General features: G+C 39.8%; 1 protein-coding gene across 1 annotated transcript; it reads right to left on the bottom strand.

The window, feature by feature from the left end:
- Positions 1-798: 798 nt before the first annotated feature.
- Positions 799-14,807, bottom strand: cusr (Copper-only SOD repeat protein). The gene is made up of 10 exons (XM_073475938.1): positions 14,593-14,807; positions 11,037-13,122; positions 10,371-10,470; positions 9,124-9,201; positions 7,798-7,896; positions 6,052-6,184; positions 5,736-5,850; positions 3,919-4,043; positions 2,646-2,726; positions 799-1,678 (listed from the first exon to the last, which is right to left on the bottom strand). The coding sequence occupies exons 1-10, from the start codon at positions 14,630-14,632 to the stop codon at positions 1,533-1,535; spliced, it is 3,003 nt and encodes a 1,000-aa protein (XP_073332039.1). The 5' UTR covers positions 14,633-14,807; the 3' UTR covers positions 799-1,532.
- Between the last annotated feature and the right edge of the window lie 1,676 nt (positions 14,808-16,483).

Genomic DNA, 16,483 nt, shown 5'->3' with positions numbered 1-16,483 from the left:
AATGATTTTTATGGAAGCCCATTTGCGCCAGTTAAAGAAAAAAGACCTTTGCCTCGATCAGAACAAAAGAGCCTCTACTCACAGACAGATGTTTCCATGGTGAAGTCATAAAGATGAGATAAAAAGACATTATGAGATATAATGAAATGATAAATTATGAGATTAAAACACTGGAATTATGAGATAAAATCAAATCAATACAAATTAGATGTTGAAATTAACTGAACTTAATTTAACTGCAATGTTTGGACTGTTAACATTAACTGCACTGGCTGTGTAAAACGTCATAGGCCTATTTCATTTTACTAAGAGTGAAAGGGTTAATAAGTTGTAATTAATGGCTATATTAATTTAATAAGCAATGAACTAATATTGTATAACTCATATATACGGCCTTCATAAGATCTGGATCTGGTGTGTATGATGAGTTTAAATAACATAAGAGTGGTTTAATTTCGTTGTTGTATACTTTGTATATAGAAATGACAAATGAATAATCAATAAACAAGGTCAGTTAGGGCAGTGCAGCAAAGTGGTGAACACATTTTCACAACCTGGCAACCCAACAATTGTTCCCAATGTAATCAAACAGCACTAGTTCGCTATTTATCATTAATAAAGAAGTTAGTTACAAATGGCTCTTTTAATGTGCCACCAGAAAATATATAAGCATTCTCTTTTCATGAAGTGCATCACAGGATTTCTGTGCTGTATACTGTGTTCTCAAACACTTAATGTTGTGCTGCGATGTGTTCAGGGGTTTACAGTAAGGAAATAAATGACAGATTACTGGCACTGGGCGTACAAACATTATTGTATTTTATTCACAATTTTCAAGATATTTACACACGATTTGACATGGATATATGGATAGTGCATAAATATAGAAAATAAAGTCTTAATATTGGAAAGTGTACAGCATTAACTTCACCCACCTACTTACAGTAACAGTCCCAGCAAATAAAAATGAGCAATAATTGTATCTATAAAGGCTTAACCTAACAATCAATGAATAGCTTGTTGAATAAAATGATTATTGTTAAATGTGATGGCTCTCCATCTGACTATCAAAATAAGCCACATGTGAGTGGGCACAGCAACTTCAGTTCGGTTTAAATTACATTTTGTCACAAGTAGAAAAAACTCCTGTGCTCCTGCTGTCTGCTCGACTCTACCGCACCTGACTTCACAGACTAAATTAAAGGGAGCCACGATCATCAACATCCAATATACATTTGTGTTTGTACATTTTATACATTACCTATGGCTTTTATAATGACTAGAATGTATGGACTATGAATTTTGCACTGTATTTAAATGAACTGATATTCTCACGTTGTGCCTCTTACCCAAAAAGTTAACTTTAAAATAGCAAGATCATTATTTGTTGACAAAAGATGAAAAAAGAAAGTCATTATTCCCCTGATGATTAATCAGATGACCAATGTATCACTGGGCTACATTTTCATAAACATATTCACAGTTTTACAGTAAGAGGATCCATGCGTCCCCACTTGTGATGCATGGTGAGGCTATAAATAAGCTGTAGATGGCAGCAGGCAGGCGACGGCAAACATCAAGCCAAGAAGAAGAGTTCCTGGTAGCAGCTGCAGACCTGCATTTCCTGCACCTCCTGCACCTCCTGCACCTCCTGCACCTGCTTCACCTCCTGCATCTCCTGAGGGCATTGCATCAGAATGAAAGTGTATTAAGCGTGACTCAGTGTGTGCTATTTTTGTACACAGGGATCGTCTTCATAGCATTTATTACCAGTTAAAAAACTTTTTTGCTGTAAAGTGCCTATCAAAAAACATAAACTGGCTATGACAAGAGGACGTAGTACATCGATGTAATAAGAGATTTTTGAAAAGGTTTCATTATGCAATTGATGTTTCACTTTGATTTCCGTTTGGCATGACTTCAACAGCCTCCAACTTTTAATGTCATAAAAGTTATGTCTTTGTCTTGTCTTGAAGCATTCTTCTTATCAACTGAAGTAGATGGGGACTTGTTTGAAAATGTAAAAAAACAACCAAAAACAAACAATAAAATGACTCCATACAGCTCGACCAGTATAATTTAAGTCTCTGATTTGAACAGACAATATTTACACCCTCGGCACACAGCCAAACTTATACGGGGCTTGTTAACACTGTTAGCTTAGCAGCTACAGTGAATAATTTGGCTTTAAAAGGGGTGTAAATACTTTGTTTTCAAATCAATCTTGGGGCTCCTGGAGACTTTGATGTATTGAGCCGTTGTTATGTTTTAACAAGTCCCCCTCTACTTCAGTTTAGGAGAATGCTGCAACACTGTTTTGCTGTGAAGCTCCAGAAATTACTACAAAACTTCCCCCGACTTTCCATCAGCATGGGTGAGAGTTGATAATGACTGAATTTTCATTTTTGGGTGAACTTATCCTTTAAACTCTGCCATGTGTTCACGGTAATTCTTTAAAAAATACATATGAAACCTACAGTCTTGAGTAGATTTTCACAATCTCTCTCCGTCAAAATCAGTATTTATTGAACAGAGAGAGAACGTTTGTTTGGTTAAATCAGAATGTTGTTCTCCCTCATGTACAACAACAACTCCACATGATCCCACCTAAAGTTAAAATGAAGTACAGTATGGAGCGTACTTACTTGTACATGTGTCAGACTCTCTGTACACTCCCATCTGCTCGCTGGTTTTGACCGACATCAGAAGATCTGTGCTGACATTCCCTTTAAGACACAGACAATGAGGCAAAGCTTAATTACACATAAGCCATAATTACTGATTTGTTACACTTGATAATTACTAGTCTGAAGGCAGCTATGGACTTCTCTATGATGTAGTCCAATGCTAATATACCAGAATTGCTGCAGTGCAGTCACAGATTTTGTTCTCCTTTCAACTTCTTGTCAAGGAGGTGTGATTGCTTTACGGGTACTTTTGCTTCAGACAGAGATCAATGTCAATAATTCACAATCATTTCTATTCTCTCAAGCACAGAAAACGCCATCACCATCACCATCACCATAATCACGCTAAAGGAGGCCTTCTGAGAATTTACTGCAAAATTAAACTCTCCCTCACCTTGTGGGAGACTTTTGAGAGCATAAATGCCCGTCCTGTGCTATACTGTGTGAAACCTCTGCACAGACACTTCCCTGTTCACCCCGGGGACAGAAAATAAGACACAAAGACACTCAACTCCAGCATCAGGTTTCTGAGCATTTTTTTCAGGTCTTCTAAAGATTGTCAATGCCCATAATTGTTCATTGTCCTGATGAACACAGCCTGGGCACACACAGCTTAGCCAGATAGGTCCTGGAAAACCTGAAGTAGCTGAAGTATTTATGGACTTACATGATGCGCATCAGTCTAATTATATGAGATTATATCAAACAATAACCTTTGTGTGTATTTGTAAAAGCAGAACTGATGATCATCCTGCTCATAGTGAAGGCATGCAGTACTCCCTCTGCTAAATCAGCTTTGAAATATGATTGATGTTTGTTTGTTCTCTATGCCATTCGCATTTCCTTCTTGACATACCACTGGTGGTTTTTAACTTGGATGACACATGGAGATACAAACCGCAGCCCAACAAGTTTAACATATCATAATCTCCAAATACCTGAACACATTCTTTCAAAGTGACTTTGGCATGTCAGATCAAATGTGACTGCCGCAAAAACACTCATCGTACTGACAGATGGCGTCTGTTAAGAATTTCAATCACATGGTTGATTGGAAATGATTCAACGTTTGATACATGATTTCCCATATGAGTAGCAGAATGTTACTCGCTCACATCCTCGGATCATCGTCAAGTGCTGTTGTTGCGTTTAAAATGTAACACAATTTCCCTTTTTTTGGAAATTAGATACACAGTTGTGTAGATAGAGGAACATCATTTTGTTGTCTTACCAGATACCATGTAGTTGACTGTCTGGCACTGTCCATCAGCTGTAGAGCGGGGAGAGCCAGGCAGGATGGTGACTCTTGCCCTGTCTGTCCCCAGGACATTTGCGACCCTCGTACGGAAGTCCGTTCTGGAACAAAAAGAAATGAAACATCAGTGAACCATCAAGGTACATGTTCTGAAATGCACATCATCAACCACTGTGTATTCGACATCATAGCAACATCAAAACCACACTTTCTTAATATTATGTATTGTTTCATTATTTATGAGCTGCTCTTGTCAGCTTTATTTTTATGACTCATTATTTATTCATCCATTTGTATACATATATATATATTTTGCTTTGTGAGTGGCATAAAGGGACTACAATTTGAATTTCTGTGTTATAGAATGATGAATAAATGGAATTCTTACCACGAATACCTGATTATACCAAACATAACTGTGATTTAGGTATCCAAGAGTGAAGACGGGGCAAAGAGGACATTAATGAGCATCTTTATTGTACATGATTATGTTTCTATGAACTGCATCATTTCTTTGGGCAGGACCAGCAAACAGTAGGCTATTGTGTGTTTGCCAGTTGTGGTTAGAAGGTGTTCCGTTTCCTCAACTGCTGGATAGTTTAAGGAGATTAATTGGCTTTAGAAATGACATTTTGATTGACAGGGCTAAAAACAATGGAGGGTGTGCAACCTTTTTTTAAAAAGCACTTTCTGTTTTTGTTTTACTCTGTTACTAGCAATGCAAATGAAAATACCAAATGAAATGGAGACGCCCTATCACGAAACACTCACAAACTGTCTTTGCAATAGTTTGATGATGACCTCATGATTGACAAAGAACCCTTCTGAATTAATGAACTTCAACAGGTTTAGAATTTACAGAATTGTTTCAAAATATACAATACATATCTGTTCAAATTACATTTATGTACTCTTTATTTGATGACTTATAAACCGTGTTTTAAGGTTCTGTTACAGGCCTATTAGGAATTCCCTGAGTTAAGTTACATAGTGCTACACTGAGGAACATTTTATTCTGTAAAGTTTAAAAGAAAATACTATCCTAATAATAATGTAGTGCACAAACAGTTTGGTCATGTCCTACTAGAAGTGAAATATTTTGATGTTAATTAGGATGCAAAAGTGTCCCATTACACACCACCATCTGTACTTTACAATTACATCATAAAACATGGATCTGTGAATGCTGTCCATGTTCACATGACAAAACATATCATACATGAAATGTTTTATCAAGAAAAAATCTTCAAACCCGTTCAGAGATGAACTTTATTTCATGATAAAAATGTGCTACATCTAAAAGAACAAGAGATTGGAATAAAAATATTAAAGAAACAAGACAAGGAACAGTAGAGTTCATTTGAAATCCAATTTTTTTTCACTTTTTTTCGCTCAGGATGTTTCAGGGGCAGGGTCGAAAAAAAAGGGCACATGCCGGTGGGTACTTTATCTTTTTTTTTTTTAAAGATGGAGGTACCAGGGCAGTGTGATCGAGTCCCCAACTGTCACCTAGTGTTAAAATCATCCACGATTCATGCCAGAATATTAAACAATCTATAATCTATACAAAAGGGGAGCTCAGCCCAAAACAATGAGTCTGATTCTACCAGTGACCTGCACATGTCTGCAAACCACCACATTTATGCAGTCCGAAAGGTCATACAGTATTTACAGGAACAACACTTCTGTAGCATTTGATTTCAAATGAGCCTTCAGGGCAAATATTGAAAGTCTGCCAAGAGATTTATGATACACCTGTGAGGACACGCAGTATGAGTCTTTATTACACTCACCTGCTGAAGTTAGTCACATTAGGAAAGGTCTGCTCTGCTGAAGGGGATTCTGGGAGGATTTCGGCACATGCGATGATGCTGTTGCCGCTCTTCAGCACCAGAGCTCTGCGGACCACTGCAAACACAGACAAACTTGAGAGACATCTGTTCTTTTCACATCATTACATACAGTACATCATAAAATATCTTCATTCATGTCTTTGGCTGCACAAGTCCTAAACTAGCACTGCTAGTAAAGGACCAGTAATACATATTCTTTAACACTTTAATTTTTGCCACTGCTGAACACGCACACACTTTGATGCGTATGTCGTACCTGTTTCGTCTCCAGTGAGCTGGATGATGCTGTCCGTAAAGACCTGTCCCTGAGTCAGGCTGACATTTCCTTGTCTTGCCGACACCTCCCCCATCACACAGCTCAGAGGGTTTTCTAGTGAACAGCTGGAGCTCTGAACAGGGAGTAGAAAGAAGGAAGAGGATTACATGTTGCACACCAAAAGAGCGATTTGAGGATCATGACTATGAATGTTATCTGACATTTAATGGAAATAGAAGCTCAGAATTAACAGACTTCCCTTCTCTGCACTGCTTGGGGGTTTTGTCCCTTTCTATTCACTGCACATATTAAAGGACTCTGAACCAAGTGCTTGATGTCATTTTAGAATTATTAACAAAAATGTTTGCACTGGAACTTTCTGACCACGGCCTTTCATTGTTAAATCATAGATCCAAGTGAGGAAGCCCAAATCACACAGAGCACTGGGCTTATGAAGGCAATAATTAAAATGTTTTAATTATAACTTCACACAAGTCAAATGGACGAATTTGACAACTGGGGGATATAAGTATATAAGTGTACTGTATATATACATATATATATATATATATATATATATATATATATATATATATATATATATATATACATAGATAGATAGATATCTCTTTAATACATGCAGCATGGAGAGAAGACCCGAAGTGTTCTCTCTCGTCTTCCAAATGTTTCTGACTTAAATACAGTGGTTGCATACTTTACGACAGTCATCAATCACTTCTTCCCAAAACAATTGTTTGTTTTGATCACGCCTTTCCCAGGGCAGTGACCATTTGATGTTTTATTGAAATGTAAATGTCACCTTCCTGTAAACACCTCAGGAAAAGAGATTTCCCCCTTAAATGGCTTTCTGACCCTTAGATCTTAAAGGGGAATCTCCCCTCCTCCTCTCACAGCTTGTCGCTCTAGGGCTTCTACAGCCAAAAGTGTAAGTCCTACACCTGAGATAAGACTATCAGCTGAAAGCCAACAAGATTTCCTACATGTCTATGTATATATTGTCTTTGTGAAGTAAAAGCTGTGGGATCTAAATCAAGCTGAAGAGAATTCTTTCTCAAGTTTTTCCAGCTGCTTTCCACTGCGTACCACTCTAGCTCATGCAATACACACCCATTATAAAATCTGAAGACAAGCTAAAAATCCTTAAAACTAAAACTGTGATGTCAAGATTTTAAAAAGCTGAATACATGCCGAATAGTTCAAAGTCTTGTAACTTGGAGAAAGAAAGATTTTCCCATTCACTTCCATTGTAATTTTTTTTTTTGAAAAAGCTGGTTATTTAAAAAAGCTGAAAAGTACAAGGCTTAAAAAGATAGCTGAATGGTTTCTCTAGCTGAACACATGCTGAAGTAGTAGCAGAATGAAATTTGAAAAATTCCCCACAAGGATGAATGGGAAGATTTTAGTAGAAAAAGCTAAATATTTCCAAAAGTATAATAGATAACAGACCAAAACACAAGCAGCAATGTCCTTAAAAAGCTTTTGATACTTGAATGGTTTCTGTGGCTCAAAATTTGTAGGAGGAGAAGCGAGCTGAAAAACGTACGGGAACTGGAATAATATTAATAAATTCCAGAAGAACAATAGAGTGAATGATAATAAAAAAACTTAATAAGAAGATTGCACACTGATTTAGATTTAGAGGTACTTGTACTTCTAAAACAGTCAAGAATTAAACCTTCAAAGAGAAGAAGTGAAGAAGTTAAAGAAGAGGCAGTCTGGTCTCACCATTGATGTCATGTTGAAGGGATTGAATGTGTCGCCCACTCTGCTGCACTGGCTGTTGTTGGCACCCATTTGGTTGATGAACAATGCTGCTGCAGTTGCCTGCAGGGAGAGGTTAAAAAAAACAAATGTGAGGGTGCAGGTATTGTTTTTCTGTGTCTTTATGTGAATGCTTTATGTGAATGTGCCCTAAATGTGTCTCATAGATACAGAGAGAAACACACACACATTCATTAACAATGAGCACAGGCTTCAGACACACATTTATAGTCTCCTAATCCCGCTGCATTCAAAGGCAAGGAAATTAAGTCGCCAGCCTCAAATCAGTCCTCCATCCTTATTGTCCCTAAAGCACAACCTCATGCCCTCACATTACAGGAAGCTGGTTACACGCATTACCCTGAGAATCAAGAAAAAACACACCGTCCCATGTCTCCTTGGGACTTTTTCTGAGTATATCTGTAAATTGAAACTCAAGACATTTCCTTTGTTGCTGTCATTCAGCCAGCTCTGGCACTATCGCTGTGACTTTGCGTGTGGCGAGGGCTTCCTCATTCTCAGACACTTGCACACTGGCCACATCTACATGGCAGTGGTTGTGAGAGCTACGTGAATCTTTGCAGTGTTTTTACCTGGCACTGGATGTGAGCGCTCTATTATTTCATGATCACTTTCCACAACATTGTCCATTTTGTCAACTTTCACCTGCTCAGCTTCTCAGATGTTTCCCCATCACATAATTTTTCCTTTAAGGTTTCCTTACCAAGTTTCTCTGTGTATGCTTAATCCAAGTCTCTGAAAAGCCCTGAGATCTCAAATTGATTTGATAAGACGCTATTTACACCCTCCCCTCTAACGTAAAATTATTAGCGTGCACCCCGTTTGAAGTGGGTGCACGAGCTAGCCAATCCCAAATCAATTTGGGATTTTACACCAGACAAGCTGTATGGAGACAATTTATGTTTTTTCTTTTTTTTTTTTACATTTTAAAACAAGTCCCCATCCACTTAAGTTGTTGAAGAGAATGCTACGACACAATTTTGCTGTAAAGCTTCAAAACTTCACCTGACTTTCCATCAACATTAGTGTGAGAAGTTAAATAACTGAATATTCATTTTCAGGTGAGCCGCTCCTTTAAAGGGCTTGAGAAAGTTAGTCCTACAGGTAAAATGCATTTAATGTTGTAGCTGATTGTTGATAATTGATATCTCATTTGTTCCTCTTCTAATTTTTCACATGTTAAAGCTCTAGCCGGAGATTTGTCGTGAAAATGACCGATTCATATTTAGCATTTGTGTATATGTGCGCAGTATATGATTCGGTCCTTACATTTTGTCTCGTCGATGATTGAAGTCTCACCACCATTGTGAGATCGCTGTTGCTCCCATCAGGAAACACCTGCTGGCCCTGAGAAGAGAAAAGAGTCATAGTGTATAGTCAACCACAACTGGATGTTTGCTATGCTGAATTATAAAAGGCATTTAAGATGGACGCCACTGGAGTCTGTGGCTTTTGCATACAATAACGATAGTGTCTAATTGTTAAGGTATTCTTACACTCACTGTGACTCTCTGTTCATTTAGCCTGAACAAAACTAGCAGAGGGAACACATTTCTTTCCCAGACTACTGTTTTTTGTGGCCGCTTTGGTGATATTACAAGCGCTCATCCATAGATGCAGAGCAGAGCTCAGTATGGGGCCTCTGGAGGGCAGCTGACAGATGCAGCTGTTCCCTCGGTGAGCTTCCTGGTTCAGGGGGCCTGTAGGTCTCATTAGCCATAGCAGACGGATGTAAAGCTAAGCTAACGGTCTCGCCCCTGCTTCTCATAGCTGCTTGTTGCAGCCCACCCCAGGCATAATGAATTCAGTGTGTGTCCAGCGCAGCAGAAATACTTGTGTCATGTTTTTGTGGCAGCTAGGCTCCTGATAAGTTAGCCAGAAAGAAAACCTCATATGTGGTCGGTGGCTATCAAAGAAAACCATCTGACTTGAAAACCATTCTGATTCTTGCAATTTGCTGCTGTTGTGTTGAAATCTTGACAATGTACAGTGTATCTCTGCCTCAGTTCGTGCACACATTTACACGCATTCATGGCCTTTGAATGCTGACCACCTGTTCACCAACCCACTGAAGAAGCAGGGGAAATCAGGCCTTGAAAGCACAGATAGAAACATATGTTGAAAATGACAGCCTTGTTTATTCACATGTCAGCCAATGTGTTTTGACATTTTGCGCTGTGGCAAAGCTCTGCAACGTGTCCTTGAGCAACAAAAATTGGGCAGCAGGGTTAAGACTATAATTCCAGGTGTGAGCCACTAACAGTTTATTGATGCAATCTCTGAAAGGTGGTGCGTCAGACAGGAACACCTGTTGTCTTTCTTAAAAGGAATCTCCACTGAGATTACACATCAAAATCTGTGTGTATGGGGGGAATTTACATGCATGAACTCATCAGACATGTAAAACACGCTTCTCATCTCAGTTTGAGGCTTAAAGCTTGGGGCTACAATAGCTGCCACGAGCTACACCTGAACACACACACCTGACTGAACTGTTGGCTGTTGTTGGTTCTTACCATTATGACTGTCCCAGTCACTGTACCGTTGAATTCAGCCCTGGCAAGAGTCCATTGTCCGTCTGTATCTCTGTCAGCTGAGATGTCAGCACAACGCATTCTGTCAGCAAACACACACAAACAAACATGCACAGAAAGACACAAAAACACAAACAAGATGAGCAAAACATCTCCAAATCCTGTTGGGTTAACCTTGAGAATTTTCTCCTTTACAATATAATGTTGAGTCATTCTCTGTGCCTGAGGTAGATTATCTGTTTGTTATAATACAAAACATGACTCCATGTCTATGACACCCTACACCTGTAACTGCCCTCAATAGATGGGCCAAGTCTGTTACTGTGCCAGAGGGAACCCCAGGGTGGTGAAAATAATGTCTGCTCGTGCTGACAAGGCATCAATGAACAAACTTTCTAGCTTCTCGAATTACAGCTGCTGTAGGTGATATTTCCTTATTAGAGAGTTAAGGATTTCTTATTGTTTGGTCAGTAAAATGGATTACTTTACTTTTACTTTACTTAGCAGCTTTAATGCCATTTTGTGTATATTTTATTTGTATCATATATGATTTAAAAATCATATATGTGACATATTTCCTCTTGTCTCCTTCTCTAGTTCCCTTTTTTTGTTATAAGCACAAACACATAAATGCATACAGGTTCTCACCTTGATCCGTTGGTGTAGTGAATAACAATTGATCTTCCCACGATGCTGAAGGGTCCCGTTAATGGCATGTCAGGATCCATGTATACAGCCTGAGACTCATTGAGGCCATTCAGCGTCCCAAACTTTCCGCTGATGTCTCCAATCTCATACTGGTCGACTGTGCCAGTTCCAGGTGCGGGGCTGTTTGATACGTTAAAGGCTAATGGGTTGAAGTGGCCTAGGATGTTTGCATTGGAGCAGGGATCTACGCTGCCTGGTTTGAGGGGCAGAATGTGAACGTGGTAACCACCGGCTAAGGAGTCCAGATTCATCAGGGACACGTTTATATGCGTTGGGCCTTGTGGGACAGCCTGGGAGAACCGTATCTGGCCGGTGGACATCCCAGGGCCAAACCAGCTATCAGTGCTAGCTTTAGGGACCCGCACCATTGTGATGTTGGCACAAGCGATCCTTGGCCCACCTCTGTCTGCTTGATGGATGACCACAGAACGACCGATAATGCCAGACTCGGCCAAGAAGGAAGTGACATCAGTAAAGAAGTATTTTGCTTCCACACTGCCAACGCTGGTGCCGAGGTTGATGGTGCTGAGTTTGTTGGAGAGGTCTCCCACCTCGCAGGATAAGGGACTGGATGGGCGACAGTGGAGGGCATAGCTGCTGTCTGATGTGTTAACGTTAAAGGGGTTCCAGTGTCCTCCTGCTGTGCTGCAGCGCCGTGCATCATCGTCCCGCTCTGAGCTGATGGGGTATGTGTGAACATGCCAGTTGTGGTTTTTGGTTGGCGTCATTGTGGGATTTCCATAAGACAAATCCAAGAAGGTGGATACGTCAGACAGAGGGTTGTCTCTCAGCTGGGTGAACAAGATCTCACCAACCACAAGCCTCTGGAATCTGGCTCTGGCTACGATCACTTCACCTGGATAGCCGATGCTGGCACAAACATACCTAGAACCATCTGTTGTTCTGTGAATCACAACCGAGCGACCTACAATGCTGTTCATTCCAAACAGAGGGAGGTTGAAGTCTATGAACATCACGTCCACCTCGTTTCTGTCTGCGAGGAACATGTGCTTGTTGCTGAGGTCACCGACCTCATACATGTCGTGTGTTGATCCGGGCCCATTTGGATATGTCGGGGCGCTTGTGTTGACTCTGAATGGATTCCAGTGGCCGCCCACATTATCATTTGAACACATGCTTGATCGAGGCAACCTGATCGAGGGGACAGGGAAATTATGGACATGGTAAGGGCCGACTCTATTCTGTAAGTTAGTCAGGTTCACCCTCACCTCAGTCACATCAAACGGGGAAGCCTGACGGAAGCTGAAGTATCCTTTGATCCCTCTCATATTCATAACAGCGCTCACCTGTTTCTGTGGCACATTGTAAATCTGAGCACACTTGAAAGTTGACCCCACGCGAATGAGAAGAAAGGTTGTGTTGATGTGGAAGCTGGTCAGCTCCAGACGGGATTTCTCAGGCTGTAAAGGGTTTCCGACTTTCACGACACCCAGATTTGTCAAAGCTGAGGAATCTAAGCTTCCTAGAAGAACATTGCAACTTGCAGCGGAGCTCGTAGATCCATAGAGGGTGGTATTGGTTTGTGAGGCATTGACCTGACCGATTGTAACTAGGTCTGCGAGCAGCCTGGCGTCGGTCTGTCCTGTGTTGAGGCGGATGTAAACATCACCTGCGACGGGGCCGTAGAACCTGGCCTGATGAGTGAAGAGCGTTTGACCTCGACTAACAACAGTGCACACTTTATTGCCATTACACGTCTGCAGAGTCAGCGAGAAGTCGTCCAGGTTTGAGGTTTGTTCAAAGAGGCGTGACACATTGACGGTTGGGTTTGAGGCCGGGTCAGCCGTGAAGGTGAAGACGCTGGAGCCGATATTTGCTTCAGAACAGGGTTGAGCGTAATGACCATACTTGACAGGGAACTGGCTGAGGGAAAAGTTAAGTAACCCACAGTTTCCGGCGCCCGACACGTTGACAGTGGCCGTCTGGGAGGTGGAGTTAAACTTCACCTGTCCCATGACCCCTCCCATGTTCAGAGGTGCCAGAAACTGAACACAGGAAAAGGCATCTGAAAAGGACAACAAGGAGCAGGGGATCATTAGTGTTCTAATGAAACCTGCTTTAACATGTCTTAATGCTGACATTTGACCAGTCCAACTGGTTTATCCATCCACGCTTGTGACTAATGATTAATGACTTTAGAAGTTCAGATAAATTATACATTATTTTTAAAAAATCTGTTTACTTTAAAATGATTCCACTTTTTTGTGTAAAATAAGTTCATGATGAGGGTTTACTGAACATGAGGACATATGAGACAGTTGTGACTGGTCAACACTATTTAGAGTCTTATTGCCACTAAACCTCAGACTAATTACACATAATCACTATACTAAGTTACAAAGTTACTAGGTTAAGTTTTCAACAACCTATAATTACCAACTTTAAACGATTCTTTTGTAAGGCCACACACTGTATGCAGTCGTAGTTTGCTTAAAAGCAGTAAATCAGTTATTTTTGCCGCTCGGAAAATACCGTAAAATGGAAATACTGTTTAAATTAGGGTGTATGTGCTTTTTAGTTTCGATGATATATATAGTGCCCACTTTCAATTCGTTTTCAGTTATTCAGCCTGTACGGCATTTGAAGTGAGAGTTAATTGTGGAAATGCAACTTTCACAATGTGACTACTACCTGGTCTGAAACCATTGTCACTAGCTCTATTTGGATTTAAATTCTAGTTAAATAGATTAACAATGACATGTGTGTTTTAAAAGCAAACCACTTGATTTCTCATTGATGGGAAGTAGTTTTAGGTTGTACATGTTATAAGCCTTGTTTATATGCTATATTAACTTCAGATAACCCAACAAAATGTATTCATAAGCACTGATTTATGGCCGTAGTATAATATAATGATGGACTTATTATAGGCAGAACTCTGGAGAAAACACTGTTTCAGTAGTCACAAGGTTGTAAAAGAGGTTAATCCACATTCTTCAGAATAGAGCCAATAAAACCTTGAACCATTATACAAAGATTAATAAGTTTCATGGCATGAATTGTCATAAACACAGACTTGGAGTAAACCTGGATTCTGGATTAATGTCTTTTCTGTGAGCCACATTTTTTCATCTAAGACAGCCTGCTAACAGGATAATCTTCCCCTCTGGAAGATCACCATCATGTGATAAATCCACCTGGTCAAATATCTGATTGTTTGTACAAGTTGAAACAGATCTCAAGGATTCTTGTTTTCTATTTATTCCAGGAGACTACGCATGTTTAATGTTAGAACGGCGTACAAGCAAGATGGTTAGTAAGTGTCAATTTCCACATGTTAAATCAGCAAACAGCCACTGAGTACTGAGGAACATCACATTTAATAGTCTTTTATAGATAGTTTCAAGCCTTTTCAAGATCTGTTGGAAGAAGACCTGCAAACTCTCTGTCCTCCATGGATGAACACCCCTGACATAAACAGTAGACAGCTGAGTACATTAATCATTACATGAGTCAGAGAAAACAAAATACTCACCAAGTAAAGAAAACAGCAGGGCAGCTGTCAGAAGGCACATGTTGGCAGATGTGTGCAAAACACACAGCAAAGAGAAAATGTAGTTAAAATTGAAGGAAAATCAGAACTTCACTGAAGTCTTGTAAATCCTTACTGAAGAAGAAAACCAACTCAGTGACAGAAAATATTTCTGTGTCAGAAAAATCATGTGTGGCATGAGCATGTCATGTGTGACTGGTTTTCAAAAATGCGTGCAGCCTCCCTTGTGCTTCTGTTTTTCTGCTGCAGTCTTTCTGTGTCAGCCTGTGATTGGCCAACAGGGTGACAGTGTCTCATGTATGGAGGCATGGGTGGGACGATGAATATTTGGCAGCCCCATGATGGGTGGAGGCGGCCCGTCCCTGTTGTGGCCACACACAGCTCAAAGCAAAATATAGGCAGAGGGAAGCACCTGTTGATCATAGTGTTTCCTGGGTCTGCTCAGGTCAAAATGTAAAGGAAGTGTTGACTTGACTTCACAGAGCTCACTTGTTATTTGACATAGCAGTATATTAATAACTTGATGGGGCTTTGTCGATAGATATTTTTGAGGGTTTTAGTAGGTTTTATGTTTTTTATAAAATAAGATTACACTTCACTACTTTGCACTACAATTTACTGTAATAGCAGGGCTTAAAATTACATCTTATAAAATTCACAACATAAACATATAAGGGTGTGCGTGCTGGCACTGTAGAGAAATAAGATGCCCAGAATGGAGCTTGCTGCTTCACAGTTTCATGGTTTTTCAGCTTGTTCTAATTTTACCAGCCTATTTCTGCCTCTTCCTATTCTTCCATGCACAATATGCCTCAGCTGCCCTTGTGACAGGGCTGAGGGTGAAAAAAAAGAAAGGAAGCAAATAGTAACTTGTTCTAAGAATAGCAGCCCGATGGCCCATCATTGCGGGGCTGGTTTGGGGTAGGCCACGCGGCTATTTACACATACTGGAGGGCCTGTGAAGAGGTGCAGGTCCTTCACCCGGCTTGTTTAGATCCCTGATTGCAGCAGGAGCTGGAATCGTGATGTGATCAGGTCTCTGGTCCTGCACGTACACACAGGTTTAACTTTTGCATACCTGGTCACCTATGGAGAAAATAGGCACGGACAGCGAAAGACTGTGGCTAATAATATTACAGTAGAGCGGAGATGTTACAGTGACAGTAGACTGTATTCTTAATGAAGGGATGCCCTCCACATCAGCTTTGATTTCTTAAAATGTATGGAATATCAATTAATAGTATTAAAAAGGGACTTTGAAAGTAAAATTATATAGAATTGGAACAAATACAAACCTTTAAACATCTTTTATATCCTGTCAATGGACACCAATGTATTATATTGTATTTTGAAGTACACGTCATATATGAACTACCTTGTTAAAGAACAGTACATCTTTGATGTTTGGTCTGCTACAATATTTATGTAGATATATATATATATATACATATATATATATATACATATATATATATACATGACTTACTTATTTACTTAACACTCTGGTCACAATCAGTGCGAACATGCAGGTCCATTGTTAAATGAGTTGTTTACATGTGGGTATTATTAATCATAGGTTCCATAAGGACAAACATGCTGTTTTCTGTCAATCATTCCACTGACTGACAAAAATATGCATAAACAAGAAAAGAGGTTTACTGTGTTTCTCCAGTGTTATAAATCAAATCAATCTAAAAAGACATGCAGAGTATTAAAGGCTGTGATGTCTTTTCACGTCATACTGAGAAGTCATGGAAGTATGAGGAAACATGTCAGAGATATTAAAAGTGTTGGCCAGTGGTGCTGACAGAATGGGAGTATGATGGAAACAAAAACATTCAGAAGAAAAGCAACTTAATTAGTTAGAAAAGAG

Source organism: Pagrus major, chromosome 1 (genome assembly GCF_040436345.1).
Source record: "Pagrus major chromosome 1, Pma_NU_1.0".
Lineage (NCBI taxonomy): Eukaryota > Metazoa > Chordata > Actinopteri > Spariformes > Sparidae > Pagrus > Pagrus major.
The sequence above is the reverse complement of the archived record's forward strand: the minus strand, read 5'-3'. Positions and strand labels throughout refer to the sequence as shown.